The following is a 22,558-nucleotide window of genomic DNA, read 5'->3' as shown; positions in this document are numbered from 1 at the left end:
TTTTCTCCTAGTCCGTAGAGGATGCTGGGCGCCTGTCCCAGTGCGGAGTAAATTCTGCAAGGCTTGTATATAGTTATTGATTACATAAGGGTTATGTTACAGTTTTGACCAGTCTCTGGCTGATGCTGTTTTGTTTCATACTGTTAACTGGTTCGTATATTCCATGTTGTACGGTGTGGATGGTGTGGGCTGGTATGTATCTTGCCCTTAGATTAACAAAAATCCTTTCCTCGTACTGTCCGTCTCCTCTGGGCACAGTTCTTTAACTGAGGTCTGGAGGAGGGGCATAGAGGGAGGAGCCAGTACACACCCATCTAAAGTCTTTAGAGTGCCCATGTCTCCTGCAGAGCCCGTCTATACCCCATGGTCCTTACGGAGTCCCCAGCATCCTCTATGGACTAGGAGAAAAAGATTTACCGGTAGGTTTAAAATCTTATTTTCTCCTGCAGAGTCCACAGGGTATCTACAGGATAGCATTGGGATATGATGGAGCGACAGCGGATTTGCACCAAACGGTCAAAGCTTTTCGGCCTCCCAGCATGCAACAGGCCTGTCCATATATCCCTGCCTCCTGGCTCAGGCAAATCAGTTTTTTGTTTGGTGTGGCAGGAGCCAGACCATGGTCAAAGGGCTGCTGGTTTTTAGCAGCCATAAGCTTTTTTATTTTATTTTTATAGTCTTACTATTTTTTCTGATTGATCTTTCTAAACAGCGTCTTATACGTACATTAGAAAGAGTTGCTCCAACAACTTCCTGCCGGGTCGCGACAACGCTTACCCACGAGTACAGTGCAGTTTCGGCGGGCGTCTGTCGGATGAACTAGCAAGTCCAGGAGACGTTACCAGGCTATGGCCGGAGCACGGGGAGAAGGTAAAGCATCAGTTCCACTTCTTAGAGGGGGAACACGGACACAGCCGCACTGTTTTGGGAGGAGACTACCAAACAATCGCTGACGCGGCTGCCACCTAGAGTGCACCAGCGCTAGGCCTTAGGGATCATAGGCTCCAGAGGTAGTATGAGGGCACAATCCCTAGGGTTGATGTCAGCAGTGGGGAGTTAGATGCTCCCCTGGTCGCCCCTCCCCCCCCGGTTCATGACCAGTTTCCTCCGAGATTCCCACCATGAACTGTTTTCCCGATTCCGTCTGAGACGCTGTATACTAAAGGGACCCAGACGCAGCATAGGCGGCTGTGTGACTGGTGCATCAGTGTTCACTTGGGCGTCTGTGTTCACTATAGGTTCATGGAGCTGTTGTGTACACTAATAGCGCCTGGATCCACTCTGCGTTTGCAAATGTATTGATCGGTCCTGGAAGCGGGGTAAGTCTCCCTGTATCCCACTCTACGGAGTACGGGTAATACAGTAATAAGTCTCTATCTAGCTTTGAGTACGAATAGTTGCATAAGTCCCTAATGCATATGAGTCTGATAATTAATACTGTTCTTTCGCTATGCGTCTGAATACAGTTAAAACATATATAAGGTAATGCAGTAATATGTTGCTCCTACATACTTGAAATGTATCTGTAGTTGATTATGTGCTCATATTGCTTAGTATACTAATGTATAACCTGTGACTGATTGCTAGTGTGATTGCTGACTTTACTATAATTCTGTCAGATTTTTTCCGTCTATTCCGATCCTCAATGCTGGTGCTAAGCAGGGTAGGGTCGGATTGTATGTCACTTTAACACATCTTAAAGTGATTACAGTCACAAATTGTGTAGTACACTGTAAAAGTGTCTGATTATTTATCATGTCTAAGAGCGGCAAGGGTGAGGAAAATATACTCACAGCAGCACCAACACTCATATCCTGTTTGTCATGCAAAGCTGGGATAACATCTCAGAATCTGGTTCTGGATGGTTTGTGTGCAAATTGTTTTAACTTTCGCAAAGGTCTCTTGAAAAATTCAAGGCAGACACAGGTGCAAGTTAATCCCCCATGGGCTATGTTTTCACAGACATTATCCAGTATAGCTGAGCGGATAATTCCAACTTCTGTACCAGGGATAGGTTACACTATTAACCCTTATATGCAGATTCCACCTGCAGTTTATCATTTCTAGCAGGGGAAGCAGTAGCCTCTCAACAGAAACATGCTGAAAAGCCAGTGGTAAGTAAATCACATAGACCTGAAACAACATCTTCACAGTCTACACATGTTTCAGGTGAGGATTCGTCGGAGGATGAAGACTCATTACACTCTGGTTCTGCACACGAAGACGAGGAAGAAGGTTTTAGCTCAGTGGACATATCTGAGTTAATTAATGCAATGAAAGCCATTCTATCCATAGAAGAATCAGCACAGCCTGTGTTAAAATCCAAAACACCTGTATTTAAACGTCCCAAAATAGTTAAGACTGAGTTTCCTGGGTCAGAGCAGCTGATGGAAATTATTGAAGAGGCTTGGGCTACACCCAGTAAGAAATGTGGAAATCCTAGAAAATGGTATTCCAATTATCCTCTTCCAGCTGGGGACTGTTTAAAGAGGGAGGTAGTCCCCAAAGTAAATACGCATGTTATTCGATTAGTGCGAAAATCTACATTACCTCTGCCTTCAACATCATTAAATGATGTCACGGATAGGAGAGTGAATGGTTTTCTAAAAAACATTTTTTTCCCTGTCTGGGGCAATCATAAGACCAGCCATGGCTTCAGCCTGGATGGCTAAAGCAGTGGCTAAAACAAACAAAAACTGCTGAAAGCGCCTCGTAATAAATTGTTCTATAAAAAATTCCCCAGTTTCAATGCGCTGCTGTGTAGGCACTGTGTATTTGCCTAATTGAAGGAAACTAGATTGAAAAAAATAACTCAGCTGCGCAATGAAATTGGAAACATGAACAAAAACTGATGTATGCTGAGATAAATTATAAAGAAAAATTTAATATGACAATGAAAGAAATGTCATACAGTAAAACATATAGTCTGGACTTAAACCTTATAAGGAAAATAGTAAAATACCCTGTACTGGATATCAGATAAAACAAGCACTTGTGGTATGAGCGGTAACAATATGCAACATTTGTATCCAACAAGTAGAAACAGTATTGTATCCTAGATATGAATGAATTGTTATAATGTGGAGTAATTCATAAGTTTTTAGATGGGTATCTGCAGTCCCATGAATGTATTAATGGAGCTCCGTTATGTAGAAATAGTCCGATGTCAGATAAAGTCAAAATTACCTCTCCCGTGGGCTGGTTTCTAACCGAGCGTCCTCGGTTAGATTATCCTGCGTTGCCCACCATGTAGCTGTCACTGGGAGGGAGAGTGCAAAGCTTGCACTGTGTGGAGTCCTACACGGAGACGCTGCTGGAGGTATGAAGGAGCCGCTATGGAGACTGAGTTGCCAATGCCGCTCGGCGGGCCTCGATGTCAGCTGCGGTGTGCAGAGAATAATAAGCCACGGCAGGGGCTGCAAGGCCAATATCGGTCTCTTAGTATAGATGAAAGTGCTTGTCGTGCAGAATGCTGGTTAGTGCAAAATGCTTGTTAGGCAGAGTGTAGAAGTCCAGTAGGTAAAAAAGAATTGAGGAGTCCTAACCGGTCTCGTCACGCTCCACGTGACTTTCTCAAAGGTATATCCCATACTGATACCTGGACTTAGGGGATATACCTTTGAGAAAGTCACGTGGAGCGTGCCGAAACCGGTCTGGACTCCCTTAATTCTTTTTTACCTACTGGACTTCTACACTCTGCCTAACAAGCATTTTGCACGACAAGCACTTTCATCTATAGTAAGAGACCGATATTGGCCTTGCAGCCCCTGCAGTGGCTTATTATTCTCTGCACACCGCAGCTGACATCGAGGCCCGCCGAGCGGTATTGGCAACTCAGTCTCCATAGCGGCTCCTTCATACCTCCAGCAGCATCTCCGTGTAGGACTCCGCCCGGTGCAAGCTTTGCACTCTCCCTCCCAGTGACAGCTACGTGGTGGGCAACGCAGGATAATCTAACCGAGGACGCTCGGTTAGAAACCAGCCCACGGGAGAGGTAATTTTGACTTTATCTGACATCGGAGTATTTTTACATAACGCAGCTCCATTAATACATTCATGGGACTTCAGTTACCAGTCTAAAAACTTATGAATTACTCCACATTCTAACAATTCATTCATATCTAGGATACAATACTGTTTCTACTTGTTGGATTCAAATGTTGCATATTGTTACCGCTCATACCACAAGTGCTTGTTTTATCTGATATCCAGTACAGGGTATTTTACTATTTTCCTTATAAGGTTTAAGTCCAGACTATATGTTTTATTGTATGAAATTTCTTTTATTGTCATATTAAATTTTTCTTTATAATTTATCTCAGCATACGTCAGCTTTTGTTCATGTTTCCAATTTCATTGCGCAGCTGAGTTCTTTTTTCAATCTAAAGCAGTGGCTGCCTGGGCGGATGCACTGGAAGGGGAAATTTCAGTGACGTCTAGAGAGCAAAAATCTCATGTTGCACATATCAAACAGGCTGCAATATTTTTGGAAGAAACAGCCTTGGATATGGGTACAATTGCCTCTCAAGCATCAGCCTCAGCAGTAGCCGCTCACAGAATAGTTTGGCTACGTACATGGAAAGCTGATACAGAATCCAAGAAGGTTTTGGAGTCTTTACCTTTTACTGGAGATATTCTTTTTGGTAAAGAGTTAACTAGTATTTTGGCGTCAGAAGCAGACTCCAAGAAAGTAAAGTTTCTTTCCACATACAAATTCAAGCCTAAAATTCCAGCTTTTCGCCCTTTTCGGTCTCAAGGAAAAGGAAAAGGTGATGGCAAACAGTCCCTAAAAAAACATTGGGCTACCAGAGGACCGGCTTCTAAAACAGAAGATAAGCCATCAGCCTGATGGTGTGGGCCTTCACCTGGGGGACCCTAGGGTGGGAGGCCGACTTCTTCATTTTGCACAGATTGGGCAGCAGTCTATCACAGATGCCTGGGTGCAAGAAGCTGTATCTCACGGTTATGCGTTTGCTTTAAAAAAAAAAAAACCTCCTCAAAGGTGTTTTTTGTACCAGCTCATCTTTGGTAGAGATGAAGGTCAGGGCTTTGCAAGAGGCAGTTCAGAAATTGCTTCAGTCAGGAGTAATCATTCCAGTTGCTCCTGCACAACGAGGACAGGGTTTCTACTCCTACCTGTTTCTAGTCCAGAAGCCAAATGGGTCGTTCCGGCCCATAATCAATCTAAAAATGCTGAACAAGTACATTTGGGTGCCTCGATTTCATATGGAGACTTTATGTTCCATCATTTTGGGCATGGAGCCATGGGATTTTATGGTGTCCCTGGATATCCAGGATGCTTACCTACATGTTCCTATAGCACTGTTCCATCAGCGCTATCTCAGGTTCGCTATCCTCCAACAGCATTTTCAGTTTCAGGCTCTACCATTCGGATTGGCCACAGCCCCCAGAGTATTTACCAAAATTATGGTGGTAATGGCATCTTATTTCCGCCAGCAGGGGATAAGAATTTCTACATACCTCGATGATGTTTTGATCCTGGCACAGTCTGAGGAATTGCTTCTGTGTCATCTGCAACAGACAATAGAGTGTCTGCAGAAACATGGCTGGCTCATAAATTGGGCAAAATTGTCTCTGGTCCCGACACAAAGGATGACTCACTTGGGGGCTGTATTGGATTCGAGCCTACAGAGAGTAACTTTACCTCAACAAAATATTCAAAGTTCAGTTAAGGATTCAGGAGCTGCTACACAGTCAAAAGGTATCCACTCACGCAGCAATGTGTGTGATGGGATTGATGGTGTCAACATTCGACATGGTAGAGTATGCTCAGATTCATTCAAGGCCTCTGCAACATCTGATCCTTACCAAATAGAATGGATTTCATCAGACAATAAAAACGCAGACTATGGTCCTTACTCTGGAAGTAAGGAGGTCATTAGCCTGGTGGCTATAGACATCCCATCTGGACAACGGGAGACCTTTTTGGATATCAGATTGGGAAATTCTGACAATGGATGCCAGCCTTCAAGGCTGGGGAGCAGTGTCAGGAAGGAATTGCTTCCATGGGCAGTGGACCAAGGAAGAAAGTTGCCTCCAATAACTATATTGGAACTCTGAGCCATATACATGGCATTGATTCAGGCAGAGAACATCCTTCAGGGAAAACCAGTTCAGATCTGCTCGGACAATGCAACGGCAGTAGCGTACCTCAACCAGAATGCAATGAAAGAGGTAAGTCACACGTTAAAGTGGGCAGAACTTCATCTTCCAGCTGTGTCCGCAGTGTTCGTTCTAGGAGTCCTAAACTGCGAAGCGGATTTTCTCAGTCAGCACACCATTCATGCAAACGAATGGGCTTTACACCTGGAAGTCTTCCAGACCCTGGTCGACAGATCGGGGTTGCCAGAGATAGATCTCATGGCATCCCGTCTGAACCACAATGTTCCCGCATACGGATCAAGAACAAATGGTCCCAAAGCGATCTTTGTGGATGCCCTGCCGGTGAGATGGGATTTTCATCTTGCCTATGTGTTTCCTCTCATCGCCCTGTTACCCAGGGTGGTGAGAAAGATAAAACAAGGAAAGGGTGCCGTAATACTAATAGCTCCGGCTTATCCCAGAAGACATTGGTACACAGATCTGCAGACAATGTTGATGGATGCTCCATTCCTACTCCCTCAACGTCCAGATCTACTGACTCAAGGGCCTTGCTATCACAGACATCTGGATCGACTGTCTTTGCCGGCGTGGCTCTTGAGACCTCTATCCTGAAGTCAAGAGGATTCTCACAACAGGTAATTCAAACAATGCTCAGAGCAAGGAAACCTTCCACAGCTCGCATTTATCACCAAATACGGCAAGCCTATATTCAATGGTGAACGGAAATTTGATCCTAGGCCTTTCAGAGTTTCCAGAGTCCTGGCATTCCTTCAGTCAGGAATGGATAAAGGTTTAAGGGTGGCTTCCTTGAGCGTGCAAGTGTCAGCACTGGCTGTATGGTTCCAGAAGAATATTGTCAATCTACAGGGTGTGTACACTTTTTTCCAGGGAATGCTGCGCATTCAACCTCCTTTTGTTCCTCCTACAGTGCCTTGGGATTTAAGTTTAGTTCTAAAGGCCCTTCAAGTTGTTTATTTGAACCACTAAAAAGAGTGGATCTTAAATGGTTGGCAGTTAAAGCTTTCTTTCTACTGGCCATGACTTCAGCTAGAAGAGTTTCAGATTTAGGGGCATTGTTAGGTCGTCCTCCATTTCTGATCTTTTATCCAGATAGAGCGGTTCTCAGAACTAAATCTGGGTATCTTCCTAAGGTGGTTTCTAAATTCCACCTTAATGAAGAAATTGTAGTCCCGGCTTTTCAGGGGCTGGACCTTTCTGCGGGAGATGCATCGTTGGACGTAGTCCTTGCCTTAAGGATCTACGTAGATCGTACCAGTGCTATCAGAAAGACAGATTCTCTCTTTGTTCCCTACGGTTTTCACAAGAGAGGATGGCCTGCTGATAAGCAGACACTGGCGAGGTGGCTTCATATGACTATTTCAGAAGCATATTCTCAAGCTGATCTCCTTGTTCTGGATATTGTCTCTGCTCACACTACTCGTAAGGTAGGTCCATCATGGGCAGCACAACATGGTGCTTCAGCAGAAAATATATGTAAGGCAGCCACATGGTCTTCCATTAACACATTCATTAGACATTATGCCGTTGATAGCTTTGCCTCTCATGACGCTGAATTCGGGCAAAGGATTCTCCTGTCCAATCAGGAGCGTCCCCACCACTGAATTGCTTTGGGACATCCCAGTGTTATCCTGTGGATACCCTGTGGACCATGCCGGAGAAATATACGTTATTGTAATAACTTACCATTGATAACGGTATTTCTGCAGCGAGTACATTGACTTCCACACGGAAACATCGGGGTGTAGAGATGGATCTTGATCCAGGCACCAACAGGCTAAAAGTTTAGACTGTCCTAGGATGCATTGGGGCCACCTCTATAACCCTGCCTCCAGGCACTGTGAGCTCAGTTTCGAGTTGGTGCCTGCAGAGCAGGTCACTTAACAGGGGGGCTGCACTGGGCAGCCCTAAAAAAAGCTTTCAGAAGACTACAAGGGCCGCAGCACTTACGTGTCAGGTTGACATTCTGTGCTGCGGCTCCGTCACCTCCCCAGCGGCGCCGCATACTCCCGCTGGCTCTGTTCCCGGGTACTTGCGGCAGGGCCGCTCCGTCATTGGGCACACGGTGGCAGCACTCTCCTGGTTCGCGTGGCTGCTACAGAAGGGAGGAGGTAAGAGGGTGCCCCAGACGGGACCCGCCATTAAATCGCGTTCCGATCGCAGTCTAGGGAGACGGACTGTGACGCTGACGTGGACACTGTCACCGAGCAGGGACCCCACTATATCCACCAGGGCATAGGAGTACAGGTCGGATTTACTAATAAACCACTTTAGTAAGACTCCATAGTACCAGGTGGTGAAGTCCAGCATAGGGGAGCTGGCGCTTGACCTGTAGTCCCTCCCCCAGCCCAGGGCGCCATCTACTGCTGAACAAGTGTACCTGTGCCAGAATATACTGTGCGAGTATTCTGATATATACATCCGGTCTCAGACCATGCATTGTTATATATAATATACATCTGCGAGTCCAGTGCAGTTTTATTGTATTACTAAAATAATTATCTGCATTGTCACTGTGACTGTGTGTGCCTGTATCTGCTGTGTGGATTTCACTTTCAGTGTATCCCAGCTATATCTATCACTGTATTCTGTACCTAAAGGACTAGGTGCGTCAGGGTCCATATATAGTGCTTCACAGTATTTACCGTTAATTGTATTCTACTGTGTACTCAGTCACATAATACTGGATTTATTCGCTGGTGTTGTGTACTGTGTACACAGTCACGTAGTACCGGATTTATTCGCTGGTGTTGTTTACTGTGTGCACAGTCACATACTAGGGAATTTATTCGCAGGTATTGTACTCTGCCTGGCTGTATCGTACTAATACGCTCTGCGGTTGCATTCAGTAATAATGTCTAACACAAAGGGCAGGAAATCTGAGGACGCTCCTGCATCCTGCAGCGCATACACCAAGGAGTTGCCTGAAGGGGAAGTTTTGTATGACGGTCTGTGTACTGTGTGCCATACATCTCCCAGTCAGTCCGCGGCTCATGTAACCAATCAGGAGCCCCCTAGGGTGGCGTTCTCAACTATGCTCAATACGCTTGTGACACGCCTTATACCCACTATGGTATCTTTTGTGCAATTATAGCCACATATTGTCCCTATGGTAATTCCACCGTGGGTGGATAATTTGTCTACCCACTTGCAGAAGTTGAGTCAATCCTTGGTTAGACATAATGCTTCCCCGAGTCACTCTCGCGTCACGGAGTCATCTAAGTGGGCTACTTCCTCCTCTCAATCCACTAATCTCTCAGAACATTCTTCTGATGAGGATGGGGAGTATACTGTCCTGTCAGACACTAACACAGTTGCTTCTGACGAGGAATCTACTACTCAGGTTGATGTCCCTGACTTAGTGGTTGCTATTAAGCAGATCCTACAAATCACTGATGATGACGAGGATTCCACTACGGTGTCTAAGAAATCTGATAAGTTTAAACGTCAGATGGTAACTAAAACGTTATTACCGCATTCTGACCATCTAGTGCACATACCACAAGAACCCTGGCCTTTTCCAAGAAATTCTCCCTGTCTAAAAGGATGGGAGCTTGCTATCATCTCCCTACAGAGTTGTGTAACAAGTGGAAAAATTTGCCACCGTTGGATTCCCATGTCACCCGTCTAGTGGTGTCGTCTACTCTGCCTGTCACCACTGTCACCTCACTGAAGGAACCGACAGATAAGCGTGTGGAGGGATGCCTGAAGTCTATTTACTCCCTTACAGGTGCTGTACATAGACCCACTATAGCAGCTTCTTGGGCTGCAAAAGGAATTGAAGCATGGGTTCAGGCAATAGAGGAAGAGCTGCCTCAGGATATATCTGACATTGCCAGACATTACCTGTCTCACATTACCACCGCCGCCTATTACATTCAGTAGGTGTCCTCTGAGGCAGGTGTGTTGGCGGCCAAGGCACTCGCCGTATTCTGTGGTTGTGGTCATGGAAGGTGGACCTGGACTCCTAAAAGACCTTGGAGGTACTCCCTTTTAAGGGAGACATCCTGTTTGGGGAAGACCTCAATAAAATTGTGGCTGACTTGGCGGCTGCTAAGACTGCCTTTCTCCCTAACACTACTCCTTCTGCACAGAAAGCAAAAGGTACCACTTTTTGCTCCTTTTGGCCTCATAGGAAAGCAAAAGGTCAGGCATACCTGAGACAATCTTGTGCTTCCAAAACCACAAAGCCCAAGGCTAAACAATCCTGGGCAGCCCGTCAGCCTGCTTCTAAACATAACAAGCCTGCTGCATGACAGGACAGGCCTCCCCCTGGGGGATCCCAGGGTGGGAGGCTGACTTCTGCGATTCACCCAGGTCTGGTTAAAGACCACTTCAGACGCATGGATGCGAGAAGTTGTCTCTCACGGGTATGAAGTCTCTTTCAAGAGGCATCTCCCTCGCCAGTTCTGCACAACGGTTACCCATTCGGATCCGTTAAAGGCGCAAGCTCTACAAATGATTGTGAGTTACCTTCTGGATACAGGAGTGGTGGTGGCGGTACCTCTATCCCAGAGAGGCAGAGGATACTGAGGGTAATTCTGAGTTGATCGCAGCAGGAACTTTGTTAGCAGTTGGGCAAAACCATGTGCACTGCAGGGGAGGCAGATATAACATGTGCAGAGAGAGTTAGATTTGGGTGGGTTATTTTGTTTCTGTGCTGGGTAAATACTGGCTGCTTTATCTTTACACTGCAATTTAGATTGCAGATTGAACACACCACACCCAAATCTAACTCTCTCTGCATATATTATATCTGCCTCCCCTGCAGTGCACATGGTTTTGCCCAACTGCTAACAAAGTTCCTGCTGCGATCAACTCAGAATTACCCCCTCTACTCGACCCTGTTTCTAGTACGAAATCCAGTGGTTCTTTCCGGCCTATACTCAACCTCAAATCACTGGACAGTTTGTGAGAGTATCCAATTTCCATATGGAAACACTGCGCTCAACTGAACTAGCCATGGAACCCAGAGATTATATGGTATCCCTGGATATACAAGATGCTTACCTGCATATACCTATTGCCATATTGCATCAGCAGTATCTGCGGTTTGCTGTTGGCAATCTTCACTATCGTTACCAGGCTCTGCCGTTTGGACTGGCCACGGCCCCTCGGATCTTCACCAAGGTTATGGCCGTGGAGATGGCTCATCTCCGTCGCCAGGGAGTAAGGATCCTGCCGTATCTGGACGACTTGCTGATCCTGGCAAACTCCTACGATGTCCTCCTCAGTCATCTGCAACTGAGGGTAAACTTCCTAAAAGCTCATGAATGGCTCATCAACTGGAAGAAGTCCTAGCTGGTCCCTTTTTGGAGCATGGTGCACCTGGGGGCGCTGCTGGACACACAAAGTCAACGGCTGTTTATGTCTCCAGCGAAGGTCCTGAAGCTTCAGGACAGGATAAGATATTTCTCTCTCGCCCAAGAGTGTCGATACACTCGGCGATGCAAGTACTAGGCCTGATGGTGTCAGCTTTTAACATGGTAGAGTATGCTCAATTTCATTCCCGCCCTCTGCAGAGGTTAATCCTTTTCAAGTGGGACGGCCTACCTCATCGGATCAGGTCTCACATGATCTCCTTGATTCCAGAGGTTTGTCTATCGCTGACCTGGTGGCTACAGGAACAGTAGTGAAGCAGGGGCCGTCCCTTCTGGATCCCCAACTGGGTCCTGCTGACTACGGATGCCAGTCTGAGGGGCTGGGGCGTGGTGTTGGAGCAACACTCTTTCCAGGGTCGGGGGACCAATGAGGAATCGCTCCTCCCGATACACATTCTGGAATTGCGGGCACTGTTCAATGCTTTGTGTCTTTGCCTGCCTCTGTTAAAGAACAGATTATTACCAAGGTAATAGGCCCGGCGCTATCAAGAGGAGCTGTTTATCCTATAAGCTGCTGTTTAAAGGGGTAGTTAGCCCCTGGAATAGACAGAAAAGGAAGATATAACAGCGCTTCCTAACTGGATATGAAAACCAAATGTAATTTATTACAAAAATTTAATAAACAATCTATAAAATAACACATAAAATTCTATTAAAAGAGGGCGAGCATACCTTGACAAAGCTGTGGATACAGCGAAACGCGTTGGTTTACAGGAGCCAGGCACCACAGATTCCACATATCCATCTTGGAAAAACGCCTAGAAGTCCATTTACAAGCTATATGGGGATTTGGCAGATGACCACAGAGGTAGAGGAGAACCAGCTTTAAACAGGACTGTGTTTCTGTTCAGAATTAAGCCTAATTAAAGGTTTGCCTTCACCATTTATGTGGACTGACATCTACCTGCATTGAAAACTGCACCCAGGACTGTGGCACTATTTCCTTGGATTCCATACAGTGGACTTTGCCCAGGCTTCCTATGTGGTAATACACCAAATATAATGTTGTGCTCGCCCTCTTTTAATAGAATTTTATGTGTTATTTTATAGATTGTTTATTTAATTTTTGTAATAAATTACATTTGGTTTTCATATCCAGTTTGGAAGCGCTGTTATATCTTCCTTTTCTGTTAAAGAACAGGCCTGTTCAAGTACGGTCAGACAACACCACCACGGTGGCATACATCATGGAGGCACTCGAAGCCGCATGGCAATGATGGAAGTGTCAAAAATCCTTAGTTGGGCGGAACGCCATCTGCCAGCAGTATGGGCAGTGTTCATTCCGGGAGTCCTCAACTGGGAAGCGAATTTCCTCAGTCATCAGGACGTGCATGCTGGAGAGTGGAGTCTTCATCAGGAAGTCTTTCAACTCCTAGTGAACAAATGGGGCCTACCAGATGTAGACCTGATGGCATCTCGACACAATCACAAATATCCGGTGTTCGGATCAAGAACCAGGGATACTCAAGCAGTGTTCGTCGATGCACTTGGCAATTCCATGGAGCTTTCGGCTGCCCTACGTGTTCCCTCCAGCGTCACTCCTTCCTATGGTACTACGGAAGTTCAGACAAGAAGGAGGAATACTAATTCTAGTCACTCTAGCGTGGCCCAGATGGCATTGGTTCTCAGACCTGCAGAGTCTATCGATAGAGCGTCCTCTTCTACTTCCTCAACGCCCAGACCATGTGTCTACCCTGACCTGGCCAGGCTGGCTTTGACGGCGTGGCTTTTGAAGCATCACTCCTGAGGGCTACAGGATTCTCCGAAGCGGTTATCCAAACTATGCTAAAGGCCCGAAAAACTGCCATCTGCACGGATATATTACAGTGTCTGGAATACTTACTTCACCTGGTGTGCTGCTAAGAATTACGATGCATACAAATTCAGAACTACCAGGCTTCTGGTTTCTGCAACAAGGCCTGGACTTAGGCCTTCGTCTGGCCTCCCTCAGGGTTCATATATCTGCCTTGTCGGTGTGGTTTCAGAGAAAAATTGCGTCTATTCCTGACATTCATACTTTAACTCAGGGTGTTTTACGGATTCAGCTTCCCTATGTCCTTCCTGTGGCTCCATGGGATATGTCTGTTGTCCTGAATGACCTACAAGAGTCTCCATTTGAACCTCTTTAGTCAGTGGACTTAAATTGCTCACAGTCAAATTCCTGTTCCTACCTGCTATTGCCTCTGCTAGGAGGGTGTCAGACCTAGGAGTTTTGTTCTGTCGTCCACCCTTCCTGATATTTCATTGTGACCAGGCAGTTCTTATAACTCGCCCTGGTTATTTACCTAAGGTGGTGTCATCTTTTCACCTTAACCAAGAGATTGTGGTTCCAGCCTTCATCTCTTCTGGTTTGTCCTCCAAAGAGAGGACTGCCTCTATCAGGAGGTCAGGTTCCCTTTTTGTACTTTTTGGTTTTCACAAACGTGGCTGGCCTGAGAATAAGCAAATCTTGGCCAGATGGATTAGAATGGTGATTGCACAAGCCTATGTGCAGGCTGGACTCCCAGCTCCTGCTGCTAATAAAGCCCAATCTACTCGGTCTGTTGGACCTTCTTGGGCGGCACGCCGAGACGCGTCCACTGGTCAATTGTGCAAGGTGGCTACGTGGTCCTCAGTGAACACGTTCATCAGGTTCTATGTCTTCGATACTTCCGCCTCCCAGGATGCTTCCTTTGGACGCCGGGCTCTCATACCCGCTACGACGCGTCCCCTCCCATGAGGAACTGCTTTAGGACATCCCCGATGTTTCCCTGTGGAAACCAATGTACCCCGCTGCAGAAAAGGAGATTTATGGTAGACTTACTGTGGTTAAATCTTTTTCTGCGAGGTATATTGGTTCCACAGGGCGCCCACCCTGACGCACCTAGGTTGTATGGGTTTGTATGGCATTAGCCACTGGTCCCTTCTCCTGTCGTGAGAACGTGGTTCTATGTGACTAACATCTGCCTTGTCTTGTCTGCTCCTGCATTGGACTGGTTAACGAAACTGAGCTCACAGTGCCTGGAGGCTGGGTAATAAAGGAGGCCCCTTTAGCTTGTTAGTGCCTGGATCAAGATCCATCTCTACACAACGATGTTTCCCTGTGGATCCAATGTACCTCGCAGAAAGAGTTTTAACCATGGTAAGTCTACCATAAATCTCCTTTTCTCCTAAGCCCACAGGTTCCACAGGGTTCCTACCCTGATGCACCTAATTTGAGGATCCGTTTACTCACTAATCTCTTCCCTCTTGTATAGAACGGTGTGCATGTGTGTTCTTCTCGCCTGATTAGGGCTCTACATGATGCTCCTGCCTTGAGCTTTGAAAAACAACTGATTTGCCTGAGCCAGGAGGCGGGGATATATGGACGGGCTTGTTGCATGCTGGGAGACTGAAAAGCTTTGACTGGTGCAAATCCGCTGTCGTTCCATCATATCCCAATGTTATCCTATGGAACCTGTGGACTTAGGAAAAATACAGTTATCAACGGTAAGTTCATACCATAGTGTATATATCTGCCACACCTGCAGTGCACATGGTTTTGCCCAACTACTAACAAATTTGCTGCTGTGATCAACTCTGAATTACCCCCCATGTCTCCAAGCTTAGTGAGAAGACCCTGAGTAGAGGCATTAATAGCCTGGAGAATTTGCTGTAGAAAGCCTTCTTTAGGGTTTTCAGCCACGAATATCTACAGAGTTACTGTGCAGAGGTGCAGCATATGAAACGTATCACAAGAGCTGCCAAATGAACATGGAAAATAATAAAAAATGTCCCAGTGTAGGAGGTCCAACACAGCAGGGAAGCTGAATTACCAGCGGCTAGCACACCACCAGGAAACACCAGCAAACTATAAGGAGACCGACGAGCAGGAGGTAGCAGACAGCAAATTTAAGTCAGTAGAAAGTATCCCTCTGTAATTTGCAGTCTCAGCTGAGAGGATTGAAGACAGTAGCCACCTGTCAGGTCAGGAAGGAACAGCAGGCAGCCCAGCAGCAGCACCAGCACAGGAGACCAGCCGGGGGCAGAACATTACTAGCAGCTGAATCCAAGATGGCTGCTTGCTCCAGAGACTCCAATCTCAGCAACAGGGATTCCACAGGAACAGAGGCTGTGACAGAGGCATGCAGGGCACCAGAGAACAGCAGCAGACAGAGGGAAGAAAATCTACTGCATCAGGTAGCCACCGGAAGTGAAATGAGCTGGCCAGAGTTTCAATAAGGGAGCACACCATGCAGGGCCAGAGAGAAGACCACCAGCCAGCCCAGCACATCGGGACCCAGCCAGGAGGTAAGCTGGCAGCAACAAACAGGGAGACCACTTCGCAGGGAACAGGAGCTATTCACCCCTCAGACAAACAAGGACATGGCAGGTCCCACCTAGAGAAAAGGATGAAACAACAGGATATATATGTAGGAGAGCTGGGAGCCAGCGTCCAACTCCATACTACACCAGCTCCTTAAATGTATTTTGTCCACAAATGTTTTGTGTGATCCAGACAAAACAGCTTATAGTTGTATAGACCCATAACTAGACATTTTGGTGTCCTGTGCCAGAAAGAGCATTAGTTCCCCGCTTTCATGGTCTTGTGTGTGGAAGAGGTGTGGCCACACTATAGTACTCCCAATTCACATTACGCAACACAGTAGTGCCCCTTATTCACATTACACTGCACAGCAGAGTCTCTTATACACAGTAGTAGTGCCCCTTGCACATTATACCACACAGTAGTAATTCCCCTTAGACATTATGACCACACAGTAGTAGTGTCCCTTATACATTATGCCCACACAGTAGTAGTGCCCCTTACACATTACACCACACAATACTAATGTCCCTTACACATTACACCCACACAGTAGTAGTGCCCCTTACACATTATGCCCGCACAGTAGTAGTGCCCCTTGCACATTACACCACACAGTTGTAGTTCACCTTAGACATTATGCCCACACAGTAGTAATTCCCCGTACACATTATGACCTCACAGTAGTAAGCTCCACACACATTGGCCCTCATTCCGAGTTGTTCGCTCGCAAGCTGCTTTTAGCAGCATTGCACACGCTAAGCCGCCGCCTACTGGGAGTGAATCTTATCTTATCAAAATTGCGAATGAAAGATTAGCAAAATTGCGAATAGACACTTCTTAGCAGTTTCTGAGTAGTTCCACACTTACTCTGCATCTGAGATCAGTTCAGTGCTTGTCGTTCCTGGTTTGATGTCACAAACACACCCAGCGTTCGCCCAGACACTCCTCCGTTTCTCCAGCCACTCCCGTGTTTTTCCCAGAAATGGCAGCGTTTTTTCACACACACCCATAAAACGGCCTGTTTCCGCCCAGAAACACCCACTTCCTGTCAATCACATTACGATCACCAGAGCGAAGAAAAAACCTCGTAATGCCGTGAGTAAAATACCTAACTGCATAGCAAATTTACTTGGCGCAGTCGCACTGCGGACATTGCGCATGCGCATTAGCGACTAATCGCTCCGTTGCGAGAAAAAAATAACGAGTGAACAACTCGGAATGACCCCCATAATCCCCACAGTAGGAATGCTCCACACACATTGTGCCCACAGTAGTAATGCTCCACACACATTATGCCGACAGTAGTAATGCTCCACACACATTATGGCCACAGTAGTAATGTTCCATATACATTATGGTCACAGTAGTAATGCTCCATTCACAGTATGCCCACAGTAGTAATGCACCATACACGTTATGCCCACAGTGGTAATGTTCCATACACAATTTGCTTACAGTAGTAATGCTTCATACACATTGTGACACCACCCTAGTTATGTCCCTGCAGTTGTAGCTGCTCCTTGATGACCATATTTAATTCAAATTACAGACATTTGGCATTCTTTTCATGGAAAATGCTCCTTGTAAAAAAAGTACTGTAGAATTAACATTCACTCTAAAATCAAATCTGCAAGTAAATATAACCACTAGAAAAAAGTAAATTCTTGTTCCTCTTTTGTATGTTGGAAATATTTTATGCTTACACTGATAATATTTATAGTTTTGTCAACCATAAGTTACAGACAACAAAGTGAATGGACCAGCACGCTTCTGTATGCGCATTAGAGCACATTTATGCATGCTGAGGTACACACACATTGCCCAGTCTTTGGAACACCCCCATAAAATCCCTACAGCTACATTTGTGGGTTGCTGATATGCTCTAGAATATGAATTGGTTGAAACATTAAAAATGTAGTATCAAACTCCAGCTTACTACCACTAGACTAGATCACATCATGATATCTTAGTAGCCATTTCAAATGTTTAGACAAGGTTACAGTATGACTAAAATGCATTTGAAAATATGTTTTATGGATCAGGGGGTCTCAAAATGGCTAAGCATACTGTATAAAACACGGTAGTAGACACCAACATGAGGAAACTACTGTAAAATACACTTTTATCATCTAAGTAAGCAACATATGCTGTTTTAATGATTGTAAATAAGATATATGAATTACGCTTTATTACAGATATACTCTGATCTATACCCCAAAACATGTAAAAACTTCCAGCTCTTGTGCACTGGAGAAGCTGGGAACTCTGCAAGTGGTGTGAAGTTGCATTACAAAGGGTCTCCGTTCCACCGCATAGTGAAAAATGGCTGGATACAAGGGGGAGGTAACTATAGTTTCCAATGGCATCCAGTTGCCCAGAGGCAAGATAAATATCGGTGACTCCCCCACCCCTACATATATAAATATTTGTATGTATGTATGTATGTAATATATACTATATATACAGTGGAGGCCAAAATTGCGGCCACTTTTTGAAATTTTAATGTTTTTCAACTTTCAATGCTTATAAAAAACTGTTTCACTTCACGCACTGCAATGATTCATATATCAAATGAAAGGAAATTCAATGCTGAATTCAACAAAATAAACTTCGGTCAAATATTTGCATTACAAGGGAAGTTATGCTACTTTCAGTCAGACAAGGAAGCACAGATGCGCGAGATTCAAGAAGCAGATTGTAGTAACAGCTACTACCAGCCAATTGGAATCGTCGTTCTGAGGCCCAATCAGCTGTCGTTTATGAGCAGGTGCAAGGTCATGTTCAAAGGTGGGAAAGGTCAGTTTGGCTGTTTCATTTTGCAGAATAAAGTTGGTTACTGAAGTGCAATTACGGTTGGATGTGTGTGTATTGTTTAGTGCTATTGATGGTGTAAAAAATAAATACAACAATGTCGTCCAGGCAAAGTGGTGACTGGTCACCCAGGAAGAGATCAGGATTGTGATGTTATGTGAAAATGGTCTTTCTTATGCAGCAATTGAGTTGGTGGTAATGTGACAACATCAGGAGTACGAAAGTTTTGTTTACGCTATCAGGAAGCACAATCTGTACAAAACAAAGCAGACACAGACCGGAAAATGTGCACAACAGCTGTTGATAATAGGAGAATAAAACTAATTTGCGTCGGGGACAGATGGATGTGACCTGCGGCCATTAGCAGTGAACTGAGTGCAACTGGTGTTGTGGTCAGTGCAGGAATGGTATGGAGAAGACTAATGGAGGGTGGCCTAAAAGGTAGGATTCCCCCGAAAAAAGTCACTCCTGAATAAAAAAGCAGCGGCAGAAACGAATACAGTGTGCAAAAGAACACAATGCATGGACAGAAGGTCAGTAGAGACAAGTGATTTGGAGTGACGAAACCAAGATCTCGATATTTGGTAGTGTTGGGAGAAAATATGTGAGACGTCGCATCGGGGAAGAGGTACATCCAGATTGCATTCAAGCGACAACAAAGAATCCTACAACTGTTATGATCTGGGCATGTATGACAGATGCTGTAGGCCGCCTTCATGTCATAGATGGCACACTGAACAGCAGAAAGTACATTGACACCATCCTACAACGAAAACGTCTACCTTCTATCTGGGATCTTTTTCCAGATAATGCCCCATTTTTTTCCTAGCAGGATTCAGCTCCCTGCCACACTGCACGGATAGGGTTCACGGAGAATGACATACAGGTACTGGGATGGCCAGGAAACAGCCCAGACCTGAACCCCATAGAACATTTGTGGTTCTGTTTGAAAAAACTGGTACATCTGAGGCGTCCATCCAATAAAAGAGAATTAATTGAGACTATAATTGTCTCATGGCACCACATAATAAAGAAGGAAGAGCTCCAAACATTGGTTGGCTCAATGCCACGTCGCTGTGCCGCTGTCTTGAAAAATAAAGGATACCCAACAAAATACTGATAGGACAGGGACATCATAAGTACACAGGGATTTTTATCCTAAGTGTTGCTTTCACTGCATAACTTCCCTTGTAATGCCAATATTTGACCTATGTTTAATGTGTTGAATTCAGCATTAAATTCCCTTTCATGTGATATATGAATCATTGCACTGCTTGAAGTGAAGCAGTTTTTATAGGCATTCGAAGTTGAAAAACATTCACATTTCAAAAAGTGTCCGCAATTTTGGCCACCACTGTATGTATGTATGTATGTATACACTATATATATATATATATATATATATATATATATATATATATATATATATCTATCACCAAACAGTGAATCAGGAGGCGCTAATTTCACTTTCCAGTTATTACCAGCAATTACATTGACCACATATGATCATAAATAGCAATTTATTAAAAGCACATTTACACAAACAGAGATAACCCTTTCATATACACAGTTAAAATTTGTGCCATAAATGAAATGAAGGGTAGTATAAGTCTCTTCAACCCTGACGCGTTTCGTCCACATAGGACTTCTTCAGAGGGATGGTCAAAGAAGCTATACAATCAATTCAGATACTGACAATCTGTGAAATGGTCAGGCTCACCACACCATTTAGAATTCAAATTATTCGCACAGTTTTATAGATCCACTGGACCTCTATTCCCAATATCTATGGGTCTGTGAAAGATGTAAATCCTATTTAAAAACCCTACTATAATAATATTAAATATCCAACCAACGGGAGAATTTACCAAAGAGAGTGGCACAGTCCTGTGTGTTCATTAGTGATCTCCCAATGTGATAGTGACACTGGAAAGTGAAATTAGCGCCTCCTGATTCACTGTTTGGTGGTGTGTAGTTTTGGTCCTGACTAACAGAAGGATCGAATTAGGAAAGGCAGCAATTTATCAGCGCAGGATAAGGGTATAACTGTTGTATTATTATTATTATTATTATTTATTTTTTATTTTTATTTTTTATAGTGTTCAAAAAAAATTATATATGTATGTATATATACATTTCATGTCATTTATATTCACACTTATCGTAGCAGTCATACCCAGGATTAGAACACATGACCTGTCACACTGAAGGCAGACACCTTACTGATAGAGCTATTTGCTCCTGTATAGCAAGCCTGCAGATTCGAACTATGACAATTATTTTGCAATTGTCATACACAGGATTAGAACCCATGACCTATTACACTGGAATTGTCAGAGAAGTAAGTTCATAGAGTTAGACTTATCATGCTTCCTATGCAGGAGAAAATAGCTCCATCAGTAAGGTGCCTGCTTCCAGTGTAATAGGTCCTGGGTTCTAATCCTGGGTATGGCACTTGCAAAATGTATGTTGGTTGGTCCTGATGAGCTGATTTCGTATCACAAATGTAGTGTGTACATGATCGACCCAACAAAGTGCATTTAATAACGTCACCTCAACAACATTTATTGTAATATGAACAACCTGTTTAGTATGTATGCAGGAAATTGAATGTTCATAGAAGTGTTTCAGCTGCAAGAAAAAATAAAATACAAATCATGGATCATTATACTTGCTATATGTCTGGTGGGTAGCTAGCATTAGAGTGGTTATAAATGATAAGTTCTTGGAAAAACTGCACACAGCCCCCCCCCCCAGACATCAGTACGCCTTTGACTATAGTTAGCAGACAATATTTTGATAAAACAGTAACCACGATTTATTAGTCATTGATTACAGCACACTAAAAATATACACACATGTTCATGATAAACTGTATTACTATGGTATTAATATTATTGTATGGTATTATTAATATATTATACAGAAAAAAAGCAGGGTTGTATGATTAGATGCATTTCCTGAATGCATTGCTCAAATATACTGTATATTATATTCATATATTGTATGACTAGTTACCAGCCCATCAGCATGACGGAACAACATAAAAGTAATGTCAGCAGCGGCGGCTGTGCATGCCCAAATGGAGCAACACTTGAATTGCTTTGTTGGGCGCCATATAGTGGCCGCTGGCATGCAGAGCACTTGCATTCCTCCCATAGAGGTGAGGAGCAGCATTAGCCTTTTACTATATAGAATACTGGGGTAGAATTTAGCTATAAATATAACTTTGATTTGTAGATTTTGCTATGCCCCCATCACGTGTCATGTCCCTCATCACTCACGGAGCATACCCAGTACTTCCCAATCTGCTAGGCTGCACAGCTGAGTGCCCCCGTTCTAACGGGACACTGGCACATGGCTTGGACAGTGCCTGAAAGCACAACTGCCCAGCCAAACTCAAGACTTTTGGCGGGTAAGCCTTTACCGAGTACTACAGGGGTTATGGCTTATTCTTAAATGGAGCCCCTTGCTTTGTGTAATCATATCTAATGTATCTAATGTAAATTTGGCGCATATGCTACTGGTACAAAGCTGGGATCAGATTGAAAAACCCACTACAAAGCATATGTGCATTTTACATAATCCACATTATGGGCCTGATTCTGAGTTGCACACTACGTCAATGTCGAACACAGCTGAGCATTTTTTTCTGAATATGCATATACGTTGCATCGATGATGCTTCCCGATTGTGTCCATACAGAGTCACAGTGATTTCAGGCGCGCGCACACAGACGTGTATTGAAAATGTCGCTATTCAGCACATGAAGATGATCCCTGTACGGGTGTATTATGGGAGTGACGCTGAAGTGGTTGTTTACACAGACACTTAATAGCTCACATTGGAGGCCATACTCCGATGCTCCAAGTAGGTGTCTCAGTCTATGCACATTCAGACTCAAGTCTGTACACCAGGAAAGGGCTTGTAGCGGTGT

General features: G+C 44.6%; 1 protein-coding gene across 3 annotated transcripts in view; it reads left to right on the top strand.

The window, feature by feature from the left end:
• The window catches only part of PPIL6 (peptidylprolyl isomerase like 6), an 89,351-nt gene that overhangs the window by 54,487 nt on the left and 12,306 nt on the right, over positions 1–22,558 (top strand). For all 3 annotated transcript variants that reach the window (XR_010176038.1, XM_063917105.1, XM_063917104.1), the window contains one exon: positions 18,006–18,153. Coding sequence is in view for 2 of the 3 variants with exons in the window: in XM_063917105.1 (XP_063773175.1) it covers positions 18,006–18,153 (148 nt within the window). In the remaining variant the exon portion in view is untranslated. The remainder of the gene's footprint in view (positions 1–18,005; positions 18,154–22,558) is intronic.

The sequence above is a fragment of the Pseudophryne corroboree genome, chromosome 4 (assembly GCF_028390025.1).
Source record: "Pseudophryne corroboree isolate aPseCor3 chromosome 4, aPseCor3.hap2, whole genome shotgun sequence".
Classification (NCBI taxonomy): Eukaryota; Metazoa; Chordata; class Amphibia; order Anura; family Myobatrachidae; genus Pseudophryne; species Pseudophryne corroboree.
This window is presented reverse-complemented; position numbering and strand designations above follow the sequence as displayed.